This window comes from Eptatretus burgeri, chromosome 2, assembly GCF_056783735.1.
Source record: "Eptatretus burgeri isolate ZD-2024b chromosome 2, Ebu_testis_v1, whole genome shotgun sequence".
Lineage (NCBI taxonomy): Eukaryota > Metazoa > Chordata > Myxini > Myxiniformes > Myxinidae > Eptatretus > Eptatretus burgeri.
This window is the reverse complement of record NC_140962.1, coordinates 142,038,922-142,062,512: the sequence shown is the minus strand read 5'-3', so window position 1 is coordinate 142,062,512 and position 23,591 is coordinate 142,038,922. Positions and strand designations below refer to the sequence as shown.

General features: G+C 42.6%; 1 protein-coding gene across 3 annotated transcripts; it reads right to left on the bottom strand.

The window, feature by feature from the left end:
- Positions 1-1,876: 1,876 nt before the first annotated feature.
- LOC147033369 (THAP domain-containing protein 2-like) lies at positions 1,877-23,481 on the bottom strand. 3 transcript variants are annotated; one of them, XM_085854775.1, is made up of 6 exons: positions 23,376-23,481; positions 22,980-23,132; positions 14,124-14,355; positions 9,003-9,104; positions 3,597-3,656; positions 1,877-2,856 (listed from the first exon to the last, which is right to left on the bottom strand). In XM_085854775.1, exons 2-5 carry the CDS (start codon positions 23,130-23,132, stop codon positions 3,625-3,627), a joined length of 519 nt encoding a protein of 172 aa, XP_085710901.1. In that variant the 5' UTR covers positions 23,376-23,481; the 3' UTR covers positions 1,877-2,856; positions 3,597-3,624. The 3 variants fall into 3 exon arrangements, with proteins under 3 accessions (XP_085710901.1, XP_085710920.1, XP_085710909.1); XM_085854794.1 differs by having other exon boundaries at positions 1,877-2,852; XM_085854783.1 differs by having other exon boundaries at positions 23,359-23,458.
- Between the last annotated feature and the right edge of the window lie 110 nt (positions 23,482-23,591).

Genomic DNA, 23,591 nt, shown 5'->3' with positions numbered 1-23,591 from the left:
ATGAATGCTGGCAGATGAGACAATTTTAATGTCTATCTGATGGACGGTACAGACATTGATGAATATGTCTGTGAAACACCGCGATGACAGTTTATAGCAGAGTCTGGATTCGAACTCAGGCTAGACAGCTTAGAAGCCAGTATGCGTACCTCCAAGCCATCCTGTCAGCCCAAAAATACAACTGAAAAGGACATATTAAGACTCATCATGATATCTTCTGATTCTGATGTAGCAACGCTTTCCAGAACGTCAGTGCTGCCAAAAGTTTCTTGGCAAGGGTTGTCCTGGGTGGTTTGCCATTGCCTTCCCAGCAATAGTTCACAGTAATTTGGAATTTGTTCATAGTGCCGGCGATGGCTCACCTCCTCTTTGCGAAGGACACCATGGGAGCTTTAACATCCACAAACTAATGCCGGCAGATGGGACGCAAGCTTAACGCCCATCGGAGAGATGGCACACACATTGATGAATCACCCTGCCTGTGAAACTCTGGGATGACAGTTTATAGCTGGGTCAGGATTTAAACCCAGGAATGACAGCTCAAAGGCAAGTTTGTATCCCTTGGCCATCCTGCCAGCTCAATAATCTATATATTTGACTCTTAAACATTGTAGCATGGTGGTGGTTTTTCATGAATAAAGTATATCTGCCACCAAAATAATTCACCACGTCCATAATTTTCCTGTGTAACAAATAAAAATTAAATAATTGTTGTGCTTGGTTTTATTTTAATGAGGGATCAACTATCATTTTTGGAGCTTTGGCCCCGATCCCCCAAATTCTTTTCCACACATGGATACATTTGAATGCACGCTATTTGTGACTCCTCAACGTATTGTTAAAGGATGACGAGTGACCAAAACCTTATCACAACTAGAAGGGCACTCTGCGGAGCGCATACCTCCGCCATGTAATGCCTGATCCACGAGAACACATCGGGCTCAAAACATTTTTGAAATATCATGTTATACAGAACCATCTTGTTTATGACCCTATCTCTCAATGGTGAAGAATCACGTAAAAATTGTAGTAGTCAGATCCGGACCCTGATCTTCACCAAAATCTAATCAGTTCGTCCTTGTCACACACCCAACCTGTCCATTTCATCCGAATCCGTCCAACAACTTTTTGAGATATCCTGTTCACAAATAAACAAAGACAGACAGACAAACAGACAGAAAGGGGTGAAAACATTACCTCTGCCACTGAAGGTGAAGGAGGTTATCAGTGCATGTGCCAGGATACTCTCCACTGTAGATTTTGAGATTATGTTATTGTCACAAGCTGGGGTCTTGACAGGGTCCCTAAGATCCAAAACAGACCTTCCCAAAAATGCAGCACACTCGTTCCAATGGTCAAAAGACCATTGTGATAGAATTAGAAGGATTACTACAGCAATATATAGAACGACGAGATGGTGTGGAGGCAGCACATGAGCCTTTGACCCGTCCCTCTGAACAAGTCAATTGTTGAGACGTGAATGTGGACTTGTTGGATTGGTGATTATCAGGAATGGAGTTGCATCAGAAAGTGTACCGTCCCTTGGCTGTAAATATCGCTGGGATTTCCATCTGCTAGCATTAGTTTGTGGATATGAAAGATCACAAGTAGTCGGCGAGTTGTCGCTTGTGCTCTGGAAATTTTTTTTTCCAAATTCCTGCCCAAAAACCACCTTCAGTCAAACATCAGGACTGACAAGCTGGTTTATGAAGGATTTGAGCCAAAAACTTTACCTGTACGACTTGACCAGGTGGGATTGATTGGGACTCGAGTCCCTGCAATTGTGATCATAAATTTACTTGACCTGGAGTCAACCCACACCATAGAGTTGCACAGCAGAAAAAAAAACAAAAAAAACAACAACAATGGCAGAACATTTACAAAAATAAATAAATTTATTTAACTACTGCACACGTATTTACAATCGCAATTCATGTGGAATATCATCAAATTGTTCATCCAAACCTAGTGCAGGTTAAGTTAAACTTCTACAAACAAGCACAGTTGCTATGGTAACAAGCATTCACCAATAATAAACTCTTCGATCCAATGTCATAAATAATCATAAAGAGAAATGATCTTTACTCTAAGTTTCCGTGCAAGAAGATTATAGACATAAAACTATAAAACACAAAAAAAAATTTAAACAGACAAATAGACAACACAGAATTATCTTGGGAGTTCCATTCTGTGAGTAACTTTCTTATTCCCATCAAACTAAAGATCTGCGAAGCTTTCAGTCTGTGTCAGCAGGTTTAACAGGCCAAAGCGAAGCGTGCAATACCACTCATCGTTCCTCCAGGAAAATGTAACAAGATACTCGTTTATGGTAAAGATTGACCGCAAGCATGTGAGGAGCAGTATCTCGAGGAAGAGCTTCACCCAAGCCGTCGTCCCTGGGAGGACTCAATGGGAAATGTGGCTTCGGAGATCCGCACACAGGTCTTGAGAATGAACTTGTCGTATTGCAACTCCGGCTTTGACTCAAACATCCGCCAGGTCCACCTCCGAAAACTCCAATGGTCTCCACACCGGTGTTTTTTTATTTTATTATTATTCCAAAACAGTCAGTCTCTTTAGGTCCAGGCAATTCAAAGTCTCAATCTGGTCACAAAGTTATTGTTTGTTTGTGCCCAAACCCCAGAACCTTTCAGACCATAACATCACTTTCCCCCCAACCTACCTTGTAACTCTGACATCATTTGAATCGAGTGTCCAGCGTCGGGTAGATCCGCCAGAGCGTGTGCTCTTCACAAGCTCGGAATGGGTTGCAGTCGACTTCTCTCCGAAGAATACTTGCACAGCTGGTTCAAAACGACGAGTAGAGTTCCCAGCGTTTTAATACCGACTACCTTTCTGGTACCATCCAGACAAAAGATAACAAGGGCGAGATAAAAACAAGCACACAGTGATGAAATCCATCATACATGTGAAGCAAAATGTACAATTAAACATTCTACGTACAAAAATAAATAAATAAATCCCTTCACATTCATAATCTCTAGTCCTCAAGATCTGAGCATCATGACGTTTCTGGTCAACTCTTTGTCAAGTCGTTATACTCCATGAATGTATCTCGAAGCAAAACAAAAATGATGGGATGAGTATCCTTTATTAACGACAATGCCTGGTGTTTCCTTAATGATTAGGGTGGTGGGCTTCGGATCCTAGGATCCTGAGTTCAAATCCCACTCGGCTGTTGAATTAATACCAGGTGGGGTTGACTCTGCCTGTCATCCTTCCGAGGTCGGCAAAACGAGTGCAAGCTTGCTGGTATTTCTGTGTCGGAGTGGCGACCCGTCCAGGATTGTGCCCAATAGCCAAGGAGACTGCTTGGGCAGCACCCACACTCTGCACAGAGTATGGTCCCAATGGATGGATGGATTAACAACTGCATTTCCTAGTATAGGTTATGATTGATCAAATCGATCGGTGGTTGGTTTAAATGCGTGCGCGCACGCACGCACGCACGCACGCACGCACGCACACACTCCATGTTCGGCGATTGGGCATTTCCAAAGGTATGCTTTCCTACCTTCCCACCTTCCAGAAATCATATTATTAATAAATAAAAACAAGCAAGAAATACCTTTTACCTTGTTTTACGTCCATGAGATGCAAAGATCACGGCTCAGTTTTCACAGTTCTTACCATTCCTGCAAATAAGTAATAATGTTTTAAAATATAGAGCTCCATCTCAGGAATTCTCGACATCGAGTGGTATTTATAAATAAAAGTCTCATAAAACGGAACAGCTTGAACCAGAACATGTGAAGTTGAACTGTTGAACGATAACCATTTCAATTGAAGTTGAACCACAACATCTGGTATGTCGGTTCATCGTCCTTCACATTAAGCCATCACTGAACTATAGGTCAACCGATATGGATTTTTCAGGGCCGATACTGACACCGATATTTTAGAGAGCAGGAAGGCCGATAGGCCGATATACCAGCCGATATCTATAATCAACATGAGAAAAAATTACCCCCGTGTGGGGGTGACGGTCATCTCTATAATGTTTTTTTACTATCATAAATCGATGAACCGTTGCCAGATAGGTTTTGAAAATAGTGACTTTCACAACTTTCGTGACCTCGTGACCTTGACCCTGACCTCGAATCCGGGAAAAAAATATGTCGTTGGGTATCACTCATCGACCTCGACCCACAACAAATTTCATCAAGATCGGAAGCAAAAAGTTTTCTTTGTACCGGGAGGTGTTTTTGACCATCTTCCAGGTTACGTGGTGGCTAAACGGGAAGGAAATTCAAAAATCTGTCCGGTTAGATACAAGATAATATTTTTTACTATCATAATCAATCAACAGTTGCCGAATATCTTGTAGAATGGCAGACAAGATAGGTTTTGAAAATGGCGATTTTTATAACTTACGTGACCTCGTGACCTTGACCCTGACCTTGAACCCGGACAAAAGTTATATCGTTGTGCAACACTCATCGACCTCTACCCACATACTAAGTTTCATCAAGATCGGAAAGAAAAATTGTTGACGGACGGACATTTGGTCCGGCTTTATTAGGTCATCTCGGTAGAGATGACCTAAAAATGAGAATGACACCAAATTATTCTACTTTAATCAACAACTTTATCAACAAAGTATATATTATTTATTTTGAAATGGCAACAAAAATTTCACAAATACAACATTATAATTTCTTAAACTCTTCTCTACTTGTTCTAGAAATTGAACAAGGTCATCCTACTATGTAATGTAAAACTTGGATCAGATGACGAAAACATTTATTCCCAAGGTTACATTAACATCTGCAGTATATCTTTCTAAGCCTTAAGAGATGTAAAGTTATTGCTTTATAACAAATGAAGTTGTGAACAGATTGTGATGAGATCTATTCGTGGCTTGTGTTCAATTCTCGCTTTTGTTGTCGGTGATGGTGGGTTCCATTTTCCTGAGATAGCTTTTCCTTTAATCGTTCCAATTTAGCAGCTGCAAATTGTAGTTCAGAAAGCAGTTTTTCTGCATTCTCTCCCGCCAGCTGGCTCCTTGGTTTGTCGTAAATGGCTCCGACTTCACTGACCACTCGCTCGCTTGGGACAGAAGAGGGCAGAGGACAAAGAAACTTTCTTGCCAGTGGAGATGACGTTTTCAGCCAGTATGCATTTTTCTTGCACCATTGCAGTGGCAGGCCACTCCTTCTGTCGAGGACAGCCTATCTTAAGTAATGGTCAAAGCTCATCATCAAGGCTGGCCCAGACTTCAGCAGTGTCCTGACAAGCATGGGATCCAAGAAGCCTGGTATATTGGCTGTCCATCGGCAGGAGGGCTCATCTTCCTCTACCTGTGGACTTTTTTGGACTCTGTGCCGTCCTCTTTACTGGTCTTTTCTTGTGTGGCAATTGCTTCTTCATGGTCAACCTCTTCCTTCAGCTACTGTTTGGCACTGTTCAATGTTTCCCCAAAGGCAAAGGAATGGTCCTTGAAGTAGGGATCCAGAACAGTTGCCAGCCAACATTTAGTTTCTTCAACCTTTACAAAGCGTTTGGCCAAGCTTTCCAACATTGCGTGGCGAAGTGCTTCGATCCCTCAAGGAAGTGGCAGGAGTGCCCATCCAAAAATAAAAAAAGAAAATTTTAAAAAGGACCATATCGGCATCCTTACCCGCCAATATCGATATGATGAAAAATGCAGATATCAGCCCGATATATCGATCAATATCTACACTGAACCCATTTGCTGACTACCGTGTGTATCGTCACATGGAAGGCAACCGACTAAGAGGATGTAACCACACCGATATGGTTATCGTCCTGCTGCAGCCGAGTTATCGAGGATAACCAAACTATTATCGTTTTTAAATAAGCCAGAGCCAAGCAGTTATCACCAGCCTGTGATCCAGTTAGTATTGCCATGCCGGTTATAAAATATGATTACAATAAATTTAATCTTCCAGGAATCCCAAAAGAACCCGAACACATTTAGTACGGCACTATCTGGTCTCCACCAGGGCAAGACTAAAACAGTGGGCCAGAGAGTCAGGGCAGCCGAAAGGTTGGAAGCAGAGAAGTGCTCAGAAAGGGTGGCAGCGGGTCCAAGTCAGAGAGCACGTGCTGATCCAAGAATGCCAGACTAACTGACTGAGGCAAGAGAAGCCGCTTCCTTTCGGGAAGAGGGTTTTATATCCAACATCCACCTCACAGCAGGTCTCTGCTACCCCACTCCTCCAGAGATGGAGCCACAAAGGTCTTTGCTCCAACAAGTGCCTGCCTCTCTACATCTACCTGCATTCCTCTCTATCATGCTGGCCTTGATACTCTCATACAGAATAAAAGTTTGAAAGCTACAAAAGCACACAGCATCTGAGGCCTAAAGCTAACATTTACCCCCTTTCCCATAAATGTGACAGTATACACAAAGTCAAAATCATAAACAGTATATATTAATTTAAATATGTACTGCATCTCATCACATCATACATGCACACAAACTGTATGAGAGTCAATCAAGATTAACGTGAACTTTATGTTCATGATAATTTGAAAGAAGTGTTCTTGAAGCATTTCCTTCCTATTGTTATTGTATTGCCTCCTCCACACACATCGACAGGAAGTGGACAAAAAAAAACAACAATGGAAACACCAATGGAGAGTCACTTAATAGGGTGTTGGGCCACTACGTGCAGCCAGTACGACCTGCATGCGCCTTGGCAGAGAGTCCAACAGTGTCTAGAATTCTGCAGGAGGGAGGGCGACACCATTCTTCCATAAGAAAGTCAATCAACTCACACTTGTTTGATGGAAGTTAAAAACAGTCTCAGGTGTCGTTCCAGAATATCCCATAAATGCTCGATTGGGTTCAAATGTGGTGACTGAGAAGGCCATGACATATGGATAACGCCAGTGTCATGCTCATCAAACCATTGGGCAACCACACGTGCTCTGTGGATGGGGGCATTGTCACCCGAGAAGACACCCCTCCCAACAGGAAAGAAATTCTGCAACATGGAGTGAAGATGATCACTCAGGACCATTACGTAGTGATTGGCATTGACCTTGCCTTTTAAAGGAATCACTGCACCCAAACCATGCCAGCAAAATGTGCCCCACAATATTACAGAACCACCAGAACCCTTCACTGTTGGAACCAAGAAACTCAGGGTTGTAGATATTTTTAGGTTGACGCCACACTTGCACTTGGCCATTTGTCGAGAACATGGTGAGGGATGATTCATCTAACCATATCACATTTCTCCACTACTCGGAAGTCCATCGCCTGTGCTCTTTGCACCATTGGACTCGCAAACGTGCATTGCCAGGTGTGATGAGCGGTTTGTGCACTGCAACCCGACTATGGTATCCTGCTCTGTGGGGTTCTCGGCAGACTGTTTTTGATGAAACTGGCCGCTCACGCCACAAGTTGAAATTTACAGTCAATTGATCTGCAGTTACTCGCCTGCTTTGGCTTACACTTCAAATTAATGCACTTCCGCCCACTGTTGCCCTTTGCTGATGATATCTTTCCCTTGGAATTCCATGCCAACATCATCTCAGACACCGTCGCTTGCGAAACATCAGCATGTTGAGCTGTCTTTGTCACTGAAATTCCTGCCAAACACACCCCAACAATCACCCCTCTTTCAAAGACACTGTGGTCTCCTCTTGCAGCCATGCTAGCCATAATGTTAAGTAACTTGGCCTGTCCAACTTGGTGGACAGGTTGAGTTTGTAACAAGGATGAAATTATTCGATTTTGGTGAAGATGCGGATCCAGCCAATCAATGGGATACAAAACGTAAACTGCTCAGCCTGGTGGAGGTACGTGCTCCACCGAGTGCTGTTCTAGTTCTAGTTTAAACAGTTTAGTCGGCCAGCACGCTCGAACGGTGTAGCATGTGACCGAGCCTAAAACACAGTCTTATAACCACGCCGGTCATAAAGAAAAAGATTTAACAATATAACCACAATCAGGGATCCACAAATAAAGTGCTGGAAATCTAGCGGGCAAGATGAGCATGGTCGTCTTCGTGAGGAATGGTTTAAGAAATAAAGGACAGACGGGAAGAGAAAACAAAAACAGAACAGATCCTTGGGACATAGCACTGAAGCCTCGGAGTATGTATCACATATAAATAAAACAGTAAAAACATACTTGTGTCTTCATCACAATTCTCCTGGAAGACAAAAGCCTCCATGAGGATGACAATAGGATAGCTTAATCTTGGGTACCCTTCACTTGACAGCAGCACAGGAAATTCTAGCAATTTCCTGGAATTTGAGCTGACAGTGAAAGCTTCTGAATGGACACACTGACCTGCTGGACTTGTCACAATAATAATGAAATGGGGTGTCGGAGATGAACGATTGGGAAGAAGGAAGTTATGGATTATTGTCTACTATATTTTGATGGGGTTTCAAAGTAAATCGTATAACAGGAGCACTTCAGCAAAGCAGTTTTTTTTTTCCCTCCATCGAAAAGTTGCTGGACTAAGGTAAAAAAAAACTGACGGGTAAAAGCGATCGGTGACCGGCACCTAAATACATTCGTGGAGACAAAGTACTGCTGGACTGTAGGTTTGTGTTCCGATAAGTGTTTTAAAATGTTAAAAATGTGTAATTCAATTCAAATAATTAAGTCGTTTCTCGATCATAGAAATACACCGACACAGGCAGAGTGAACCATTTGCTTAACCCTGCGTTGTGCTAAGCACGCTGGGTAAGAACAGCTTTATTTTACAACTATTCACCTTTATACATTAAAAAATACTGCATTGTTTAGTAATATAGAGCTCAATCTTATCACCGATTCTTGATTTAAAGCTTATACTTATTCGGTCTGCACACAGGATGCGCCCCAGTATCTGCTTGCAGTCGGCAAGGATGCCCCACGAATACTGTACATATATAAAAGAGACCTGGGTTCTGGGTGAGAATCTTAAGCAGAAGAAATGATCCCGTTTCAAAAATAAATGGCTTATTTTGAGAAATATTCCGTTTCTCAATTTCGTTCAGTTTCCATCTCTTACCACCTTCGGAGTCCAATGGACCATCAGACTGCAGGTCCTCCACTTTGATCTTCAGGATTTCAAATCCTTCTGTCTTGTCAGCACAGTCCTTCATAAGATCAGCTGCAACAGGCAGTTCAGAACCTTTATATACACTGATCAACTGCAGGGAACGCGACAGAAAAGGGATCAACAAATTCTAACCCAAAGATTCGTCACATCGACATTGGGGAGGGAATAATAATAAACCAGAGAGTTGGTGTCAAAGCCACCCAATGCTCGCCTGTCTATACATTTATCGTTTTTAAAAGACTAGTCTAATAATATTTTTTATAAAGCATTGCAGTGAAGTCTGATCAAAATAATTTTAAAGCAATATATGTATTTGTATATTGTAATCAGTAAAAAAATAGTGGTAGATAAAAACATTAGAAAGGAAATAACTTGCACCAAAACTTTAACATTTTCTCGCTCACGCTGACGCTCACGCCGGGGGTATCGCTATAGCTCTCTGTTCTTCGAGCAGGCGAGCTATAAACAAACAAACAAACAAAAAATAATAATAATAATTTGATGTTTTCTTTTAATTTTTTGTATACAAATTCAAGGCTTGTGGAAGAGCGAGATCACTGAACAGATCAGGATGCAACAGAACAAAAGGAACAGGAGAGAGAGGAGGGAAACACCAACAGCAGGGTTTAGAGAAGGGGAAAACACCAACAGCAGGGTTGAAGGAGAAAATAGAGGGAGACTTGGACAAATAAAGGATGTGGGGAGGAATAAGGTGTGGAGGAGGATGCATGGGGTGGGCAGGACGGATACAGAAGCAAACTCTCAGGAAGGAAAAATTAGAAATTTAGAAGGTGGGCTTGGGGGTGGGTTAATGGGGGTAGAAATATGGGTTTGGATTGGGGATTATACACTGATCAGCTGCATTATATCTGGCAGCTGCATTGGATCATAAGAAAATCTTTAAAAACCTTCCTCTCTAGAACTGCTTAACTGATAGATGTGAAACACTACACGTAGGAAATATAATTTGATAACAATTACATGATTGGTCACGCGGTCCGGCAGCCATATTGGATCAAAGGAAAACCTTTACAATTCACGCTCTCTGAAAACGCTTAACCAACCAACGTGAAGCATAAAAGATACAATTGACGACCGATATCCTATGGGAACGTTTGATTGAAATAACCTGATCCAAAACAAAATATGGCTGCCAGTGACACCATAATACTTGGACAACATCACAAAGTGGACAATATCTCTAAAAAAATATATGAATTATAGAGACCTTAGAGTTGCACCTTATCAAATAGGGCTAATTTTGACACAATACAAAGTGACATCATCATACCGAAAGTGGGCAATATCTCCAAAATGAAAGCACAAAGATACACAGCAGGGAGTTGCACGACTTTGAACACGTCAATATTACCTGTCCGAAAAGGTGCATTCTAAATCCAGCTCTTATTTGTATTGTGATCCATCCGTCACTCCACTTTTTGGCAACCAGCCAGGTGAGCTACGCTACAGGACCATCAATCCTCTATTTTTAAAAGCTATCAATCAAACAACTAACCCCCTATCAGAAAAACAACATCCACAATTTGCTCAATAGCTTATTGATCAATAAGATACCACACAAAGGAACGAGGAAAATAAACAAACAACTCGGAACAAAATAATGACGATTTGAAATGAATGAGGGGATAGCATTAAGGATGTCCAATGTTCTTTTTTTATTTTTCATATACCGTCGGACACCACTATTCACGGACCCCGTGCATTCGCAAGTCATAAAGTATGACCTGCTTCGACATTCGTGCTTCACGTACCTGCATTTTTATATTATTTATTTATTTATTTTACACTTCAGGACTAGTCTCCCATATCCACCTGGGAAATTGGAAATCAAACATCACAGCATTACATAAAAAAGGTGCAAAAAACGGATCCCCTTAACTACGACCCAATTAGCTTACTGTACTTCCAATCATCACTAAGGCCGTGGAATCAATCATCACAGTTGACAACAATTCATTCATTTTCTCCAACAGCCTCATCTCAGATCATCAATTCAGATTCAGACTGGGTCACTCTTCCTTGGACATGCTGCTTCTACTCTCCCAGCAATGCATGGGGCCCCTCAACATCAGACATATGATCATGGCCGTTTCTCTGGGCATATCTCAAGCTTTTAGTACAGTACAGCATCCTTCCTTGCTCTCCAAACTGTCTGCCTATGGAATCCAAGGCAAACTCCACTCTTGGATTACTGACTTCCTCCCTTCTCGTAAACAACGCGCGTCTCTCAACGGAACACTTTCATCTACTCTCCCTGTCAATGATGGAGGACCCCAATGCAGTGTTCTTGGCCCCCATATTATTCATTACCTTCATCAATGATCTCACTGACTCTAGAAAATCCTCTTTATCTCTTTGCTGATGACTCCACTCTCTGAGGTGACATGTCTTGTCCTTCTGACAGACAGGCAGCAGCCTCTTCCCTCTCCTCAGACATTGACAAAAATCACAAACTGGTCAAACACAATTTTGCTTTTGAAGCCATATTGTCCACCCTTTGCGTTCTTCCTTATCCCTCATCGTTACCTGCATCCCTTGTTTGTCCATCTCCGACTCCTTTCTCCCTCCACCCTGCTGTTTTGTTGTTTCCGCTTTCTCTTGCTGTTCCCTTTGTTATGTTGTGTCCTGATTGTTCTGTGCAATCGCTCTTCCATGAGCATAGACCATTTGTTTTTTTAAACTAATAATAAAAAGGTTTTTTTCAAAAAACAATGCCCCGACATTTGCGGCATTTATCAGGAATGTATCCATGAGCCTGGTGTTGGCTCAGTGGTTTGGGTGGCGGCTTGGGATCCTAGGGTCCTGAATTCAAGCCCCGTCGGCCGCAGAATTAATACACCAGGGGGTTGACTCAGCCAGTCATCCTTCCAAGGTTGGCGAAATGAGTACCAGTTCCAGTGTGTTTACTGATAGAGGGGCACTGCATCAGTGACACAGTTGCGCTTCAAGAAATGATAGCTACCTCGGCAGCTAAGCTGCCATACGACCACCAGGAATGTATCCCCCGTGAATAGCGGGGTCCGACAGTTTAAATAAAAGGATGGGAGTGTCGATTTATTGGTTTTAGATGCATCGGGATATGAGGTGATTCTCGTCCTGCTTACAGGGGAATTCGCGCATTGCATTCCTCCAAGCTCGTCCTTCGGTGTACTGCAGTTAGAGCGGAGGGGGGTGGGCTCTTGACAGAGGAGTCCGAAGTGAAGGCCCGCTGGGCCGGTTACTTTGAGCGGCTGTACCAGGCTGATCCACCAGCTGTCGAGTTGGACGTCAGGGGTGTTACAATCCCTGTTGCTAACCCTCCAATCAATTGTGGTCCACCTACATTTGTAGAAACAGACTGCAGTGAACTGGTTGAAAGGGGGTAAAGCTCCTGAGATCTGTGGCATCCATGCTGAACTTTGCAAGGCTGGTGGAAATGCTGTACTCGTGTTGTTGCATGCAGTTCTGTGCTCTGCCTGGAACACAGGCATCATCCCAACTCACTGGAAGAGGGGCCTTGTTGTCCCTCTCTGGAAAGGAAAAGGTGATCGCCAAGACTGCAAAAACTACCGAGGGGTGAAGCTGCTCTCAATGCCGGGCAAGGTCTTTGCTCCGATAATTCTTGATAGGGTTCGCCACCATCTGCTTGAGCACCAGCGTCCAGAGCAGTCAGGCTTGAGACCAAAAAGGTCAACGATTGACCGTATCCTTGCTCTTCAGGTCCTCACCGAACGCAGGCGAGAGTTTCGGCAGGGGCCGCTTACAGCCTATGTTGATCTCTGTAAAGCGTTAGATTCAGCGTCATGGAGAGATTCACTTACTTTGGCAGTGATATTCATGTCTCTGCTGGCTGTGAGCCAGAGGTCAACAGACATCTGGGTCAGGCCTGGGGAGTCATGGAGTCACGGGATCATGGGGTGTGGTGCTGTCGATACCTGTGCAGGAGAACGAAAGTCTGAGTCTTCAGGTCCTTGGTGCTTCCAGTCTTGCGCTACAGATGTGAGACTTGGACTCTGACCAGGGATTTGAGATGGAGACCTGATTCATTTGGTACCAGGTCTCTTCGGAGAATCCTTGGCTATCGCTGGTTGGACTTTGTGTCCAACGAGCGATTTCTGAGAGAGACTCAAATGAGATTTGTTACCTGCATAATCCATGAGCGTCAGCTGCAGCTGTATGGACATGTGGCTCGTTTTCCTGATGCTGATCCTGCTCACCAGATTCTCTCAGCGAGGGAGTCTCATGAGTGGAGGAGGCCAATGGGCTGACCACGTGCCTCGTGGTTGCAGCAGGTTGACCATCATCTCAAGGAGATGGGGATGGGCCTGGCATCTGCCTGGGGGATGGCCAGATGGAGGCCCCTGGAGTCCCGGCGTAAAGTGGACGCAGCGACGCGCTGCTTCGGCAAATGCTCCCATACCTGACCTGACCTAATGTGAGGTTCCTGAGAGAACGAAAAAAAAAATTCAGAAGCAGGTGGTCTGAAAATGGATGAAAGGGGATCTTCAAAAAAAAACAAGGTTGGCATTGAGAGTTTACCAGTAATTATGACTATCGTCAACGAATAACATCTCTTTCAAAATATCGAGTGTTATGGTTTTTAACCCCCAAAAAAATTACTTTCATGCGAACAATACCCATGCCCCAGTGGTCATTATTATGTTTAAATAAATGCTGAAGTGTAGTACAGCATGATATATTTCAAACCTACAACATGGAGTGTAACCTCAGTTTTGACAAACAATGGAATAATGAAAACGAGTGTTTGGAGCTTCCTCAAACCATCATCCTGTGCGGATACAACATAGGAAACCGGAACCGTACATCGAGTGAGTGGCGACAACTCATCATTTTCCGCCATTTTGTTTTCTCTCATGCGTGAAATGTTGGAGTATCGATTACACATGCAAGTCTGTGGTACCTACTCCTTGTAATTTAGCCTTTTTTGTCTTATTTCTGATACAAGTCTTCCAGTCAAGAAGATTCCTGCATATCTGTTACGAGTTGTTCAAAATAATTGGAACAATATCAAAGAGGAAAAGCCGGTCGGCCTAAATAATAAAAACTTACGTTCCCTTGATGAGGAATCTGCTGGTGGGGCAGCACAGTAAGAATGGTCTGGCAAGATGGCTCTTTTCTTGACAACTTTCTCTGTTGCAAGCCTATTGGCACTTGTTTTCTTACTACACTTCCTTGGCTTGAGAGATTTATGGTGAAAAAAAATAGTTGGTACAGCGTGACATTTCAGCTTCCATTTCCCATCTATTCGCCTATTCTCAAACTGCTGTGCGTCAAAATGTTTCTGCAGAAAATAAATATAAAACAGATCATTGTCATGCATCAGAGCAGGTGAACAGCATTCCTTGTATTTATAATCGAGATTTTTTTTCCCCCTTCATTAAAGGGTCCTTAAAGCCTCGTGTCGTCTGTCTTGGAGGGGTTGAAAAATGGAGACTTTTAAAGCCTGTATACATATGCTATAAACTAAAGACTCAAAATCAAATGATACCCTGGAACAGTTTAGTTTATAAAGATTCATCAAACTTGTTATTATTACCAGCATGAACACTCAACTCATCAAATCAAATATTAATTACAAATAACTCATTACAAATTTATCAACATTGCATACACCATTAATATTTTGCAAGTAACGACACATCGATTGATGAAGCCTTGAATCCGTGGTCACGGAGACTATTCCAAACGTAAATTTAAACAAAACAACGTCAATGACTTCAGGTCACAGAAACAGAAAGAAAAGTTATTGTAAACGAATGAGATACTCGCAGCCGGTCTTCCTCTTGTACGTGCACACGTTGAGAGTTACAAATGACGAGAAGTTGACGATTTGTTTATTTGTTTTTACATGAGCAAGGCCCATGGAAGAGCAAGAAATTCAGTAGCTAGTCAATAACCACACCAAATTAGAATGTGATTGACCAAGACCATGAAAATGATCAACACGGCTGAAAGATAACATTAGAAAAACAGGTCACAAACATCTGAAGAGTTGAAAAGCCGACAATTGTTTTTTTATTACTCTGCATGATCTTTCATACACCATTACCAAATTCGTCAAGGAAGAAGAAAAAAAAAACAAACTCGGAATCACTTTTTGCTGAGACCTGAAGTTTACAAAGTACATCCACATATCATCACGACAAAAGCAAATCACACTCTGGGTCTGGTGAAAAGAACATTTAAAACAATGTGACAAAGGAAATATTCTGCACCAAAGCTTGGACTCGTTGGAATTCTGTCTGCTCTTGCGTGTGGAATGAACTGATAAAGGTGCAAAGAAAATAGAATCAGTCCAAAGAAAAGCCACAAAAATGGTACACGGAAGATGGAAAATGACTCTGGCTTGCAGCAAGGTATTATGTACACATTTAGGACACGGGGGACCAAAAAATGAAAGTCATTGTATGATTAAGTTTTGCATATCATTTGTTAGCCAACATCATGGGGATTCAGGATCTATTTGGGCAGAGCTTAATTCTTCCTCTTTCTATTCCTCTGACAGGGTCAAAGTTGGTTATCAATTATCTGTATCAAGGAACCACTCATATCATTCTAAAATTGGTCTGATGGCTTAGATATGTATTATACACTAATTGGAAACCACATATATGGAGAATATTTGGTTTACCTGATATTTGACCTTGAGCAAAGAGGTCAAGGTCATATGAAATTAACAAATTCATCAGTGTTCATTCAGGTCATAAATATGTATGCACATAAACTTAACCATAGAAATACATGCTGTGATGAACCAAACTAACATCTTAGGATTAAAAGTGCAGATTTCTTTAAAACGTTACGTACTTCCGAACGACCTTTGATGTTCTGTTTTCTGAACACAAGCTGGCCTTTGGTATTGATTTTTATATCATAGGGCCATCTTGGTAAACTTATTCTATGGTTATAAAATGAAGCTTATAGCTACCAGTAATTTTGTAGCAGCTTGGTAAATGCAATTTGTTACGTACTTCCTAACATTTTTGACCCAATCATGGAAGTGAACCTAAAAACTGGTATGTAGTCATGATCCATGTTGAAACTTGCCATTTTAAATCATCACTTTATGCAGAAGTCAATTGCTATTTAAGATGTTCTATCAGATGCATTTCAAATATCTGGAATAACATTTTGTAAACGTCACTATGACTGTGGGAAATTTTGCAAAATCTGAGATTTTACACATTTGAAGGTGCCAAGATATGCAGAAGGTCATAAGAAATGTACTGTTTCGAAGGATTGTTCTATTCTTATATATAATGATATATATCAAACAAAAAATGCATTTTCAACCATTTTGGACAACATATACAATCATACATGTAACCCATTTCTAAAAAATGAGCGATAAAAATGGAAAAAATAGCCTGTGTTTGGATAAAAAAAAACATGCTTTGTAAGCCACTATATCCATAGGACCCATAGCAAAGTATACATTTTCTGAAAGCACAGACACTTGGGCATTATGTAACATTAAGATTTTTTATCTTATTAAAACTGGGTTCAATTTATAAGCTTTCTCCTCATCTAGGACCACAGTGTACACAATACCATGCTACAAGCCCCTACAGTGAGAGGCTGAAGTACTGTATATTGGAATACCATCCTTGGAGTACAGTTCAAGAGAGAGATTTGCTGATGTAATCAAAGTCCAAAAAAAAATCTTAAAACAATATCAATGAGTATGAAACAATGAGAACACCACAAGAGTACACAACCTGAAACTCCACAAGATGGGATGCAAGACAAGTTCGTGGCTACAGCGCTTCAGCAAAAGAATAATTATCAACACGTGGAACAGTCGTTCAGCAGACGTCATCTGTACTCACTCGGTAACTCATTCAAAACAAAACGGAATGATCCCCCGACATATCATATCAGTACCATGTACCAAACTTGGTCAAATTTCAAATGGCTTCTCAAATGGAATTCTTCCCTCAATTACATGTACTGTATAAGGATACGATTTACATGAGCGAGAATTGCTTTGCAATACATGTCCCCTCCCTGTCCCAATGCATATGTGGGAGAAAAAAAAATTGTTTGCATTTAACGCACCTCGAGCCGAAACCAGAAACAAAATGAAGAAGAAGAAGAAACACTCTAAGCCACCGTGTTTGGATCTATTCTGCAAAAATTAAAGGAGAAACCATTTTCATTTACTGATATCTTTAATCGACTCAAAACCAATAAAGACAACTGGGATAACAAACTGAAGATTAAAAAAAAAGTTTGCTTTAACACATGGAATGTCAAGATCTCTGACCATGATTTCACAGATGACGCAGTCATCCTTGGGGAAACACTGGATGTCCCTGCAGGGTCCCCTGAGGCACTGAATGAGGAATCAGAGCCGCTGGGGCTACGGGTTTCCTGGGTCAAAACAAAAATCCAGGCTTTCAATCACATTTTGGATGCTGCCATCTTACCTGTTTGTTGTGAGGATGTTGAGGTCACATTGAGATTCACTTACCTTGGCATGTCTTCGCGGGCTGTGAGCCGGAGGTCAATGGACGTCTGAGTCGAGCCTGGGGAATCATGGATTCACTGGATCATGGGGTGTGGCGCTGTCTGTACCGATGCAGGAGGACAAAATTCCACGTCTTCAGGTCCTTGGTGCTTCCAGTCTTGCTTTACGGATGTCAGACTTGTACTCGGACAAAGGATCTGAGACGAAGTCATAACTCCTTTGGTACCAGGTCTCTTCAAAGGATCCTTGGCTATCGCTGGTCAGACATTGTGTCCAACAAGCGGTTGCTGAGAGTCTCAAATGGAGATTTGTTACCTATATAATCCGTGAGAGTCAGCTGCGGCTGTATGGACGTGAGGCTTGATTTCCTGACACTGATCCTGCTCACCAGATTCTCTCAACGAGGGAGCCTCGTAAGTGGAGAAGGCCAACGGGACGACCCATGTACAATATGTGATGTTTTCTAAGAAGGGCATAATAACTGTGAAAAATTGACAAAATGCCCTGAAACTGGAACTTGTTCTGTAACTTACCACAATAAAGTCATGTATCAGGTTTGGTGAATATGTTGAAGAGTATGGGAAAAAAAAGTCTGAAAAACCACAGGTGGGACAGAGGGAACAACAGAGAGACGGAGAGCAAACCCATAGTTCCCTCGAGTGAAACCGGGAGGGGACTAATAAGCCACCTCTGCTGCATATGCGGTTCAGGTCTTTATTGATATTTTTAATGATGGTCCTGAATTTACAAACGCACAAATAAAACTAGAACTTGTGAAGAAAACCTTCAATGTCAATGTCACCATCAGTCAATGGCAATGTCACCATATTTTGGAACTTGCTAATTGGAGCACAGACCGAAAGTGATATCAACTGGCTTAATGCTTCGCTAAAAACCTAAAGGAATTGTGATGGCAAATAGTGAAGAACAAATAATACAGCCCATCCCCGTCTCCATGTCCTCGAGATATCGCTCAGAGATGTTGAGATTCCCAAACAATGCACCACAGCTTGATCTCTCTGGCATCCTCCTGAGAATACAGTCCATACAAGTGCTGAAAAGTGTGGGAGCCAAAACACACCGCTAAAGAACTTCAGCGGCAACTGGAAACAAGTCAGATATGCAACCACCACACCTTACAGCACGAGACATGTGATCGTCCCGATGGCCTCCTCACCGAGAAAATTTGGTGAGCAGGATTAGCGTCAGGAAAATGAGACATATGTCCAGACAGCCCATATAATAGCTTGATGCTCACGGACTACAGAGTTAACTAATCTCATGTCAGTCTCTCTCAGAAAATGCTTGTTAGACACAAAGCCCAACCAGCGATAGCCAAGGATTGTCCATAGAAACCTGGTACCTTAAGAGTGAAGGCTTTCTATCAAATGCTTGCTCAGAGTTCAGATCTTATATCCAGAGAGCAAGACTGGAAAGCAACCAGGACTTAAATACTAAGACTTTCATCCTCTTGCTGTGATACCTCCGGCACTACCCCATGGACCCCATGGTCCAGTGAATCCATGACTCCCCATGCCCGACCTAGACATCTATCGACATACAAGTCACAACATGCGGGCACATGAATGTCACTGCCAGGGTAAGTGAATCTCTCCATGACCTCAACATCCTTGCTACAGACAGGTACAGATAAGATAGCAGCATCCAAAAGGTCAATGAAAGCCTGGACTTTAGTCTTGACTGAAGAGATCCATCATCCCAGTGGCTCCAACTCGTCATTCAGTGCCTTGAGGGCCCCTGCATGGATGTCCAGAGTTTCCAGAAAGATGACTGCATCATCTGGGAAATCAAGATCATAGATCTTGACATTCCCGAATGATGCACCACAGCTTGATCTCTCAGACATCCTCCCTGGAATGAAGTCCACACAAATGTTTAAAAAAAAAAAAACACACCAGAGTTGGGGACTCGAGATGCAAAATCTGCAACTTGCGAGTTTGTTTTTGTTAACATACATGGTCAAGGCTCGTAGAAGAGCCAGACTCGACTCGGACTTGGTGTCTGGGGGATTGATGACTTGCTTTCAACTGACATGCGACTTGAGTATATCATGACTTGTTGACAATGTTCGGAAATTAATCGTTGAATAATAATATCAAATTAAAACAGGTTTTAAAATATGCGTGAAATGATTTTCAGTCGTCGGCATGCACGCTTCGTTCAATAACGACACACATGCCCTGTAGGTGTATCCTGTACATGTGCAGCGTGCCAGAGCCACGTCAATACCATTCGTGTCGAATCGAGGATACTTGACCCAGTGGACGTCTCGACCCGATTGATAAAATGATTTTGTAAGGATTTAAATGTCATTCGATTTGGCTTATTTATTGCTTATCAATGATTGCAAATTACGTCACGACTTCGTCAATATAATCTACTTGTTCACAATTTAAACACAAGCCGAGGTTACCGACTCGCGTCATGTACATGATACTGTATGTTCAAGTCGGTACACAAGATGTGAGAAGTAAATTTAACATAAATTTATTTTTGCTGGGAACAAAACCAAAAATCTCCACTGTATGAAGTTGACAAATAAATACTCGTTAAATAGCTATTCATAACATTCATTGCAATAAATGAAGCCAGTGTCTTGATTCCTTCATAACCTCAACAACAAAGTTTATAAGCAAGTGTGTGACTTCACACAAGTTGAATACTATGGTGACTTGAGACTTTCCCCTCAAAGACTTGAGACCCGACTTGAGTGAGACTTGGCGAAAATGAGTTGTTGGCATCTCTGGTACACATCACTGCCCAACTCAAGTGGTAACTGGAAATAAGTCAGAGATGGAACCACCACACCTTAAAGCACTCTAAAGTAACACAGTATAGTTTCGATGTCAGATCGATCAAATTTGGTGACAAACCCACGAAGACCGAGGATCCTCCAGAAGACATCCCGATTCACTGAATCAAGCGTTTTGAGATCAACATTGGCTGCAAACAGCCCCTGCGGAAACTCTCGCCGAAGTAAACTCTTCATTTATTTTAACACAAGTACTGTGCCACTGAGAACGTGCATTGTGCATGTAATCCTTCATTGGTTCACGAGCGCCAGCCAGAGAGACCACGAAATTCGTTATGTCTGTGTGTCTGTCTGTCCAGAGCATAACTCTGTGGACTTTGATGAAACTTGGTTACGTGTTCGATATCAATGTCGAGTTCGATATCAATGTCTAGCTCCACGATGGGAGCCTAGGGGGTGCGACACGATGGGAGCTTAGGGGGTGCGACACGATGGGAGCCTAGGGGGCGCGACACGATGGGAGCCTAGGGGGCGCGACACGATGGGAGCCTAGAGGGCGCGACACGATGGGAGCCTAGGGGGCGCGACACGATGGGAGCCTAGGGGGTGCGACACGATGGGAGCCTAGGGGGTGCGACACGATGGGAGCCTAGGGGGTGCGACACGATGGGAGCCTAGGGGGTGCGACACGATGGGAGCCTAGGGGGTGCGACACGATGGGAGCCTAGGGGGTGCGACACGATGGGAGCCTAGGGGGGTGCGACACAATGGGATATTTAACGCTGGATGAAGGCGTGCTACGCCCATTGTGAGCGGAGCCATGCCCAAAAAATAGCCATTTTTAGGGGGTAGTCAGATTAAAAATCTATCTTCTCCGAGGGAATTGACTGAATGGAATGGGTTATTCGGTATTTGAATCGCAAAATGAATTATCTAAAACTTGTCATTGTCCGATTTTTCATTTTCGTCCCAAGGTCAAAAACTGAGAAAATTGCGAATTTTGACATAAAAATCATACGACCGCCCAAATTTTGACAGCGAGGATGACAATATTTTTTATGCATAATCTTGAGGTCATTCCCCACCTAAAGTCTTGAAACCATTTTGCTCTATCTCGAACACCTTGCCAGTGGCGCCCCTTCAAGTTTGTTTTTATGCTGATTTCATCAAAGTATGGATGATCCGAGGAGTGTGAAATGCCATATAGCCTATATGACGTTATATTGTTCCTGGAATGTTCCAGAGGAAGTTTTGCACCAAAGGTCATAATCCTTGACCTTTGACCTTTAAAGGCCACAAAGGTCAAATTTTCAAAGTTGTGGGAATCAAACCAGGTTTTCAACCTTCTTCGACGAACTAACTCCAATAAGCTATAGCACATATCCTGTTTCCTTATTTTAATGTCCACAACATTGTTTTGTGACCTTTAAAGGTTATGCAAAGGTCAAATTTTCAAAGTTGTTATAATCAATCCGGGTTTTCGACCTTCTTCGACGAACTAACTCCAATAGCCTATAGCACGTATCCTATTTCAATATTTGAATGTCCACAACATTGTTTTGTGACCTTCAAAGGTTGTGCAAAGGTCAAATTTTGAAAGTTGTTGAACGAAACCGGGTTTTCGACATTTTGCAGCTTATAACCCGTCACTCCGACCACATCATGTTGATCATTTTTATAACTTGGTCAAAAATTATCACATTGTCTCATCCTTGACTTCTGAAACAATTTACATCGTCAAATACCGCTCGTCAACCATCGTCGTCTTCAGACTTGTTATTTTCTATTTTTATTTAATCCCTCATCTTTCATGCTTTCCCTTTCCCCATGGTCCGTTAATACGCAATATTACTCTCTTCTTCTTGTCTGGCTGGAAGGATAGCCTGGATCCGCACACTCACCTCGAAGCTGTCTGGCCTGGGTTCGATTCCCGACCCATCTATAAACTGTTATCCTTGCGTTTCGCAGGCAGGGCGATTCATCGACGTGTGCCGTCCCTCGGACGGACGTTAAACGGGAATCCCGTCTTCCGGCACTTGTTGGTGGACGTCAAAGATCCCATGGTGCCCTTCATAAAAAGAGTCAGCGAGCTATCGCAGGCATCCTGAACAAATTCCAAACTCCCACCATAATTCGTTGTCTTGCTCCCTGGTGACCGATAGAAAATGGTACCCACAACACAATGACCAATTCGAATAAATAAATAAATGTACGTTAGTCACAAGTGACGTGTTTACTAATAAGCAACTTTGCCAGGATGTTCTTGATATGTATATCATGAATTATGTATACGTACCAGGACATGTAAACATGATGATCACCTACGTCATCGAAGGTGGGCGGAGCTTATGCTTTCACCCCCCATTTTGTGTCCGTCTGTCCGTCTGTCCGTCTGTCTGTCTATCTGTTTCTGTCAGCATATCTCAAAAAGTTGTGGATGGATTCGGACGAAACTTGGTGGACGAGTTGGCTCGGTGACAAGAACAAGACGATTCGATTTCGATTCATATCCGGCCTATCAATGGGATACAAAACGTCAACTGTTCATCCTGGCGGAGGTACACGCTCTACCTTATGTCTGATTACGAGTTATACCTAACTAGCAACAACAATACGATTTCAGCACCACTCGTACCTGTACATACACGGGACTACAACTTACCTGGCACAGAAACGACCCCGAAGTCGGTGTCCATCTCAGCCGACGAACTTTATTTTCCCAAATTTTTTTCCTTCCGGGATCTGCGGGGAATCTGTACATTTTAAAACCCCTTTCTGATCGATTGGTGCATCCAATGGCACAGCATCCCGTCATCTTAAAAAAGAATGAAGGAAGGAAGGAAACAAAATGGCGGTCATGACCCACGTGACCGGAAAAATGTTCGGACGCGTCATGTCGCGCGACTCCAAGTATATATATATATATATATATATATATATATATATATATATATATATATATATATATATATATATACGGAGTCCGGTTACAACACTGGACTGAAAACGACTCCGCCCCACCCCCCTCTCTCCACACATACACAAATTTAACGCTTGCCTTCGAGCCACAGCGTCGCACGCGGCAACCATGACGCCGCCAAGCTCACGTGATTCGCACGAGCCAATCAGAAGCTCACGATGCCGTCCATTTTGGGGAAATCATATGCACACCGGAAATGACGAAAGGACAACGTGACTCAACAGTCACGTTGCTGACCGTTATTTTAAAAACTATTGTGACTCCAACACTTAATTTTTATATATAACGCTACCG

Coding starts and splice junctions, on each gene's coding strand:
- LOC147033369 (XM_085854775.1), bottom strand. CDS start 23,132: ATGACGGGATGCTGTGCCATTGGATGCACCAATCGATCAGAAAGGGGT. Junction 14,356..22,979: donor CGGGGTCGTTTCTGTGCCAG/GTAAGTTGTAGT, acceptor TATTTTCTGCAG/AAACATTTTGACGCACAGCA. Junction 9,105..14,123: donor AGATTCCTCATCAAGGGAAC/GTAAGTTTTTAT, acceptor TGCCTGTTGCAG/CTGATCTTATGAAGGACTGT.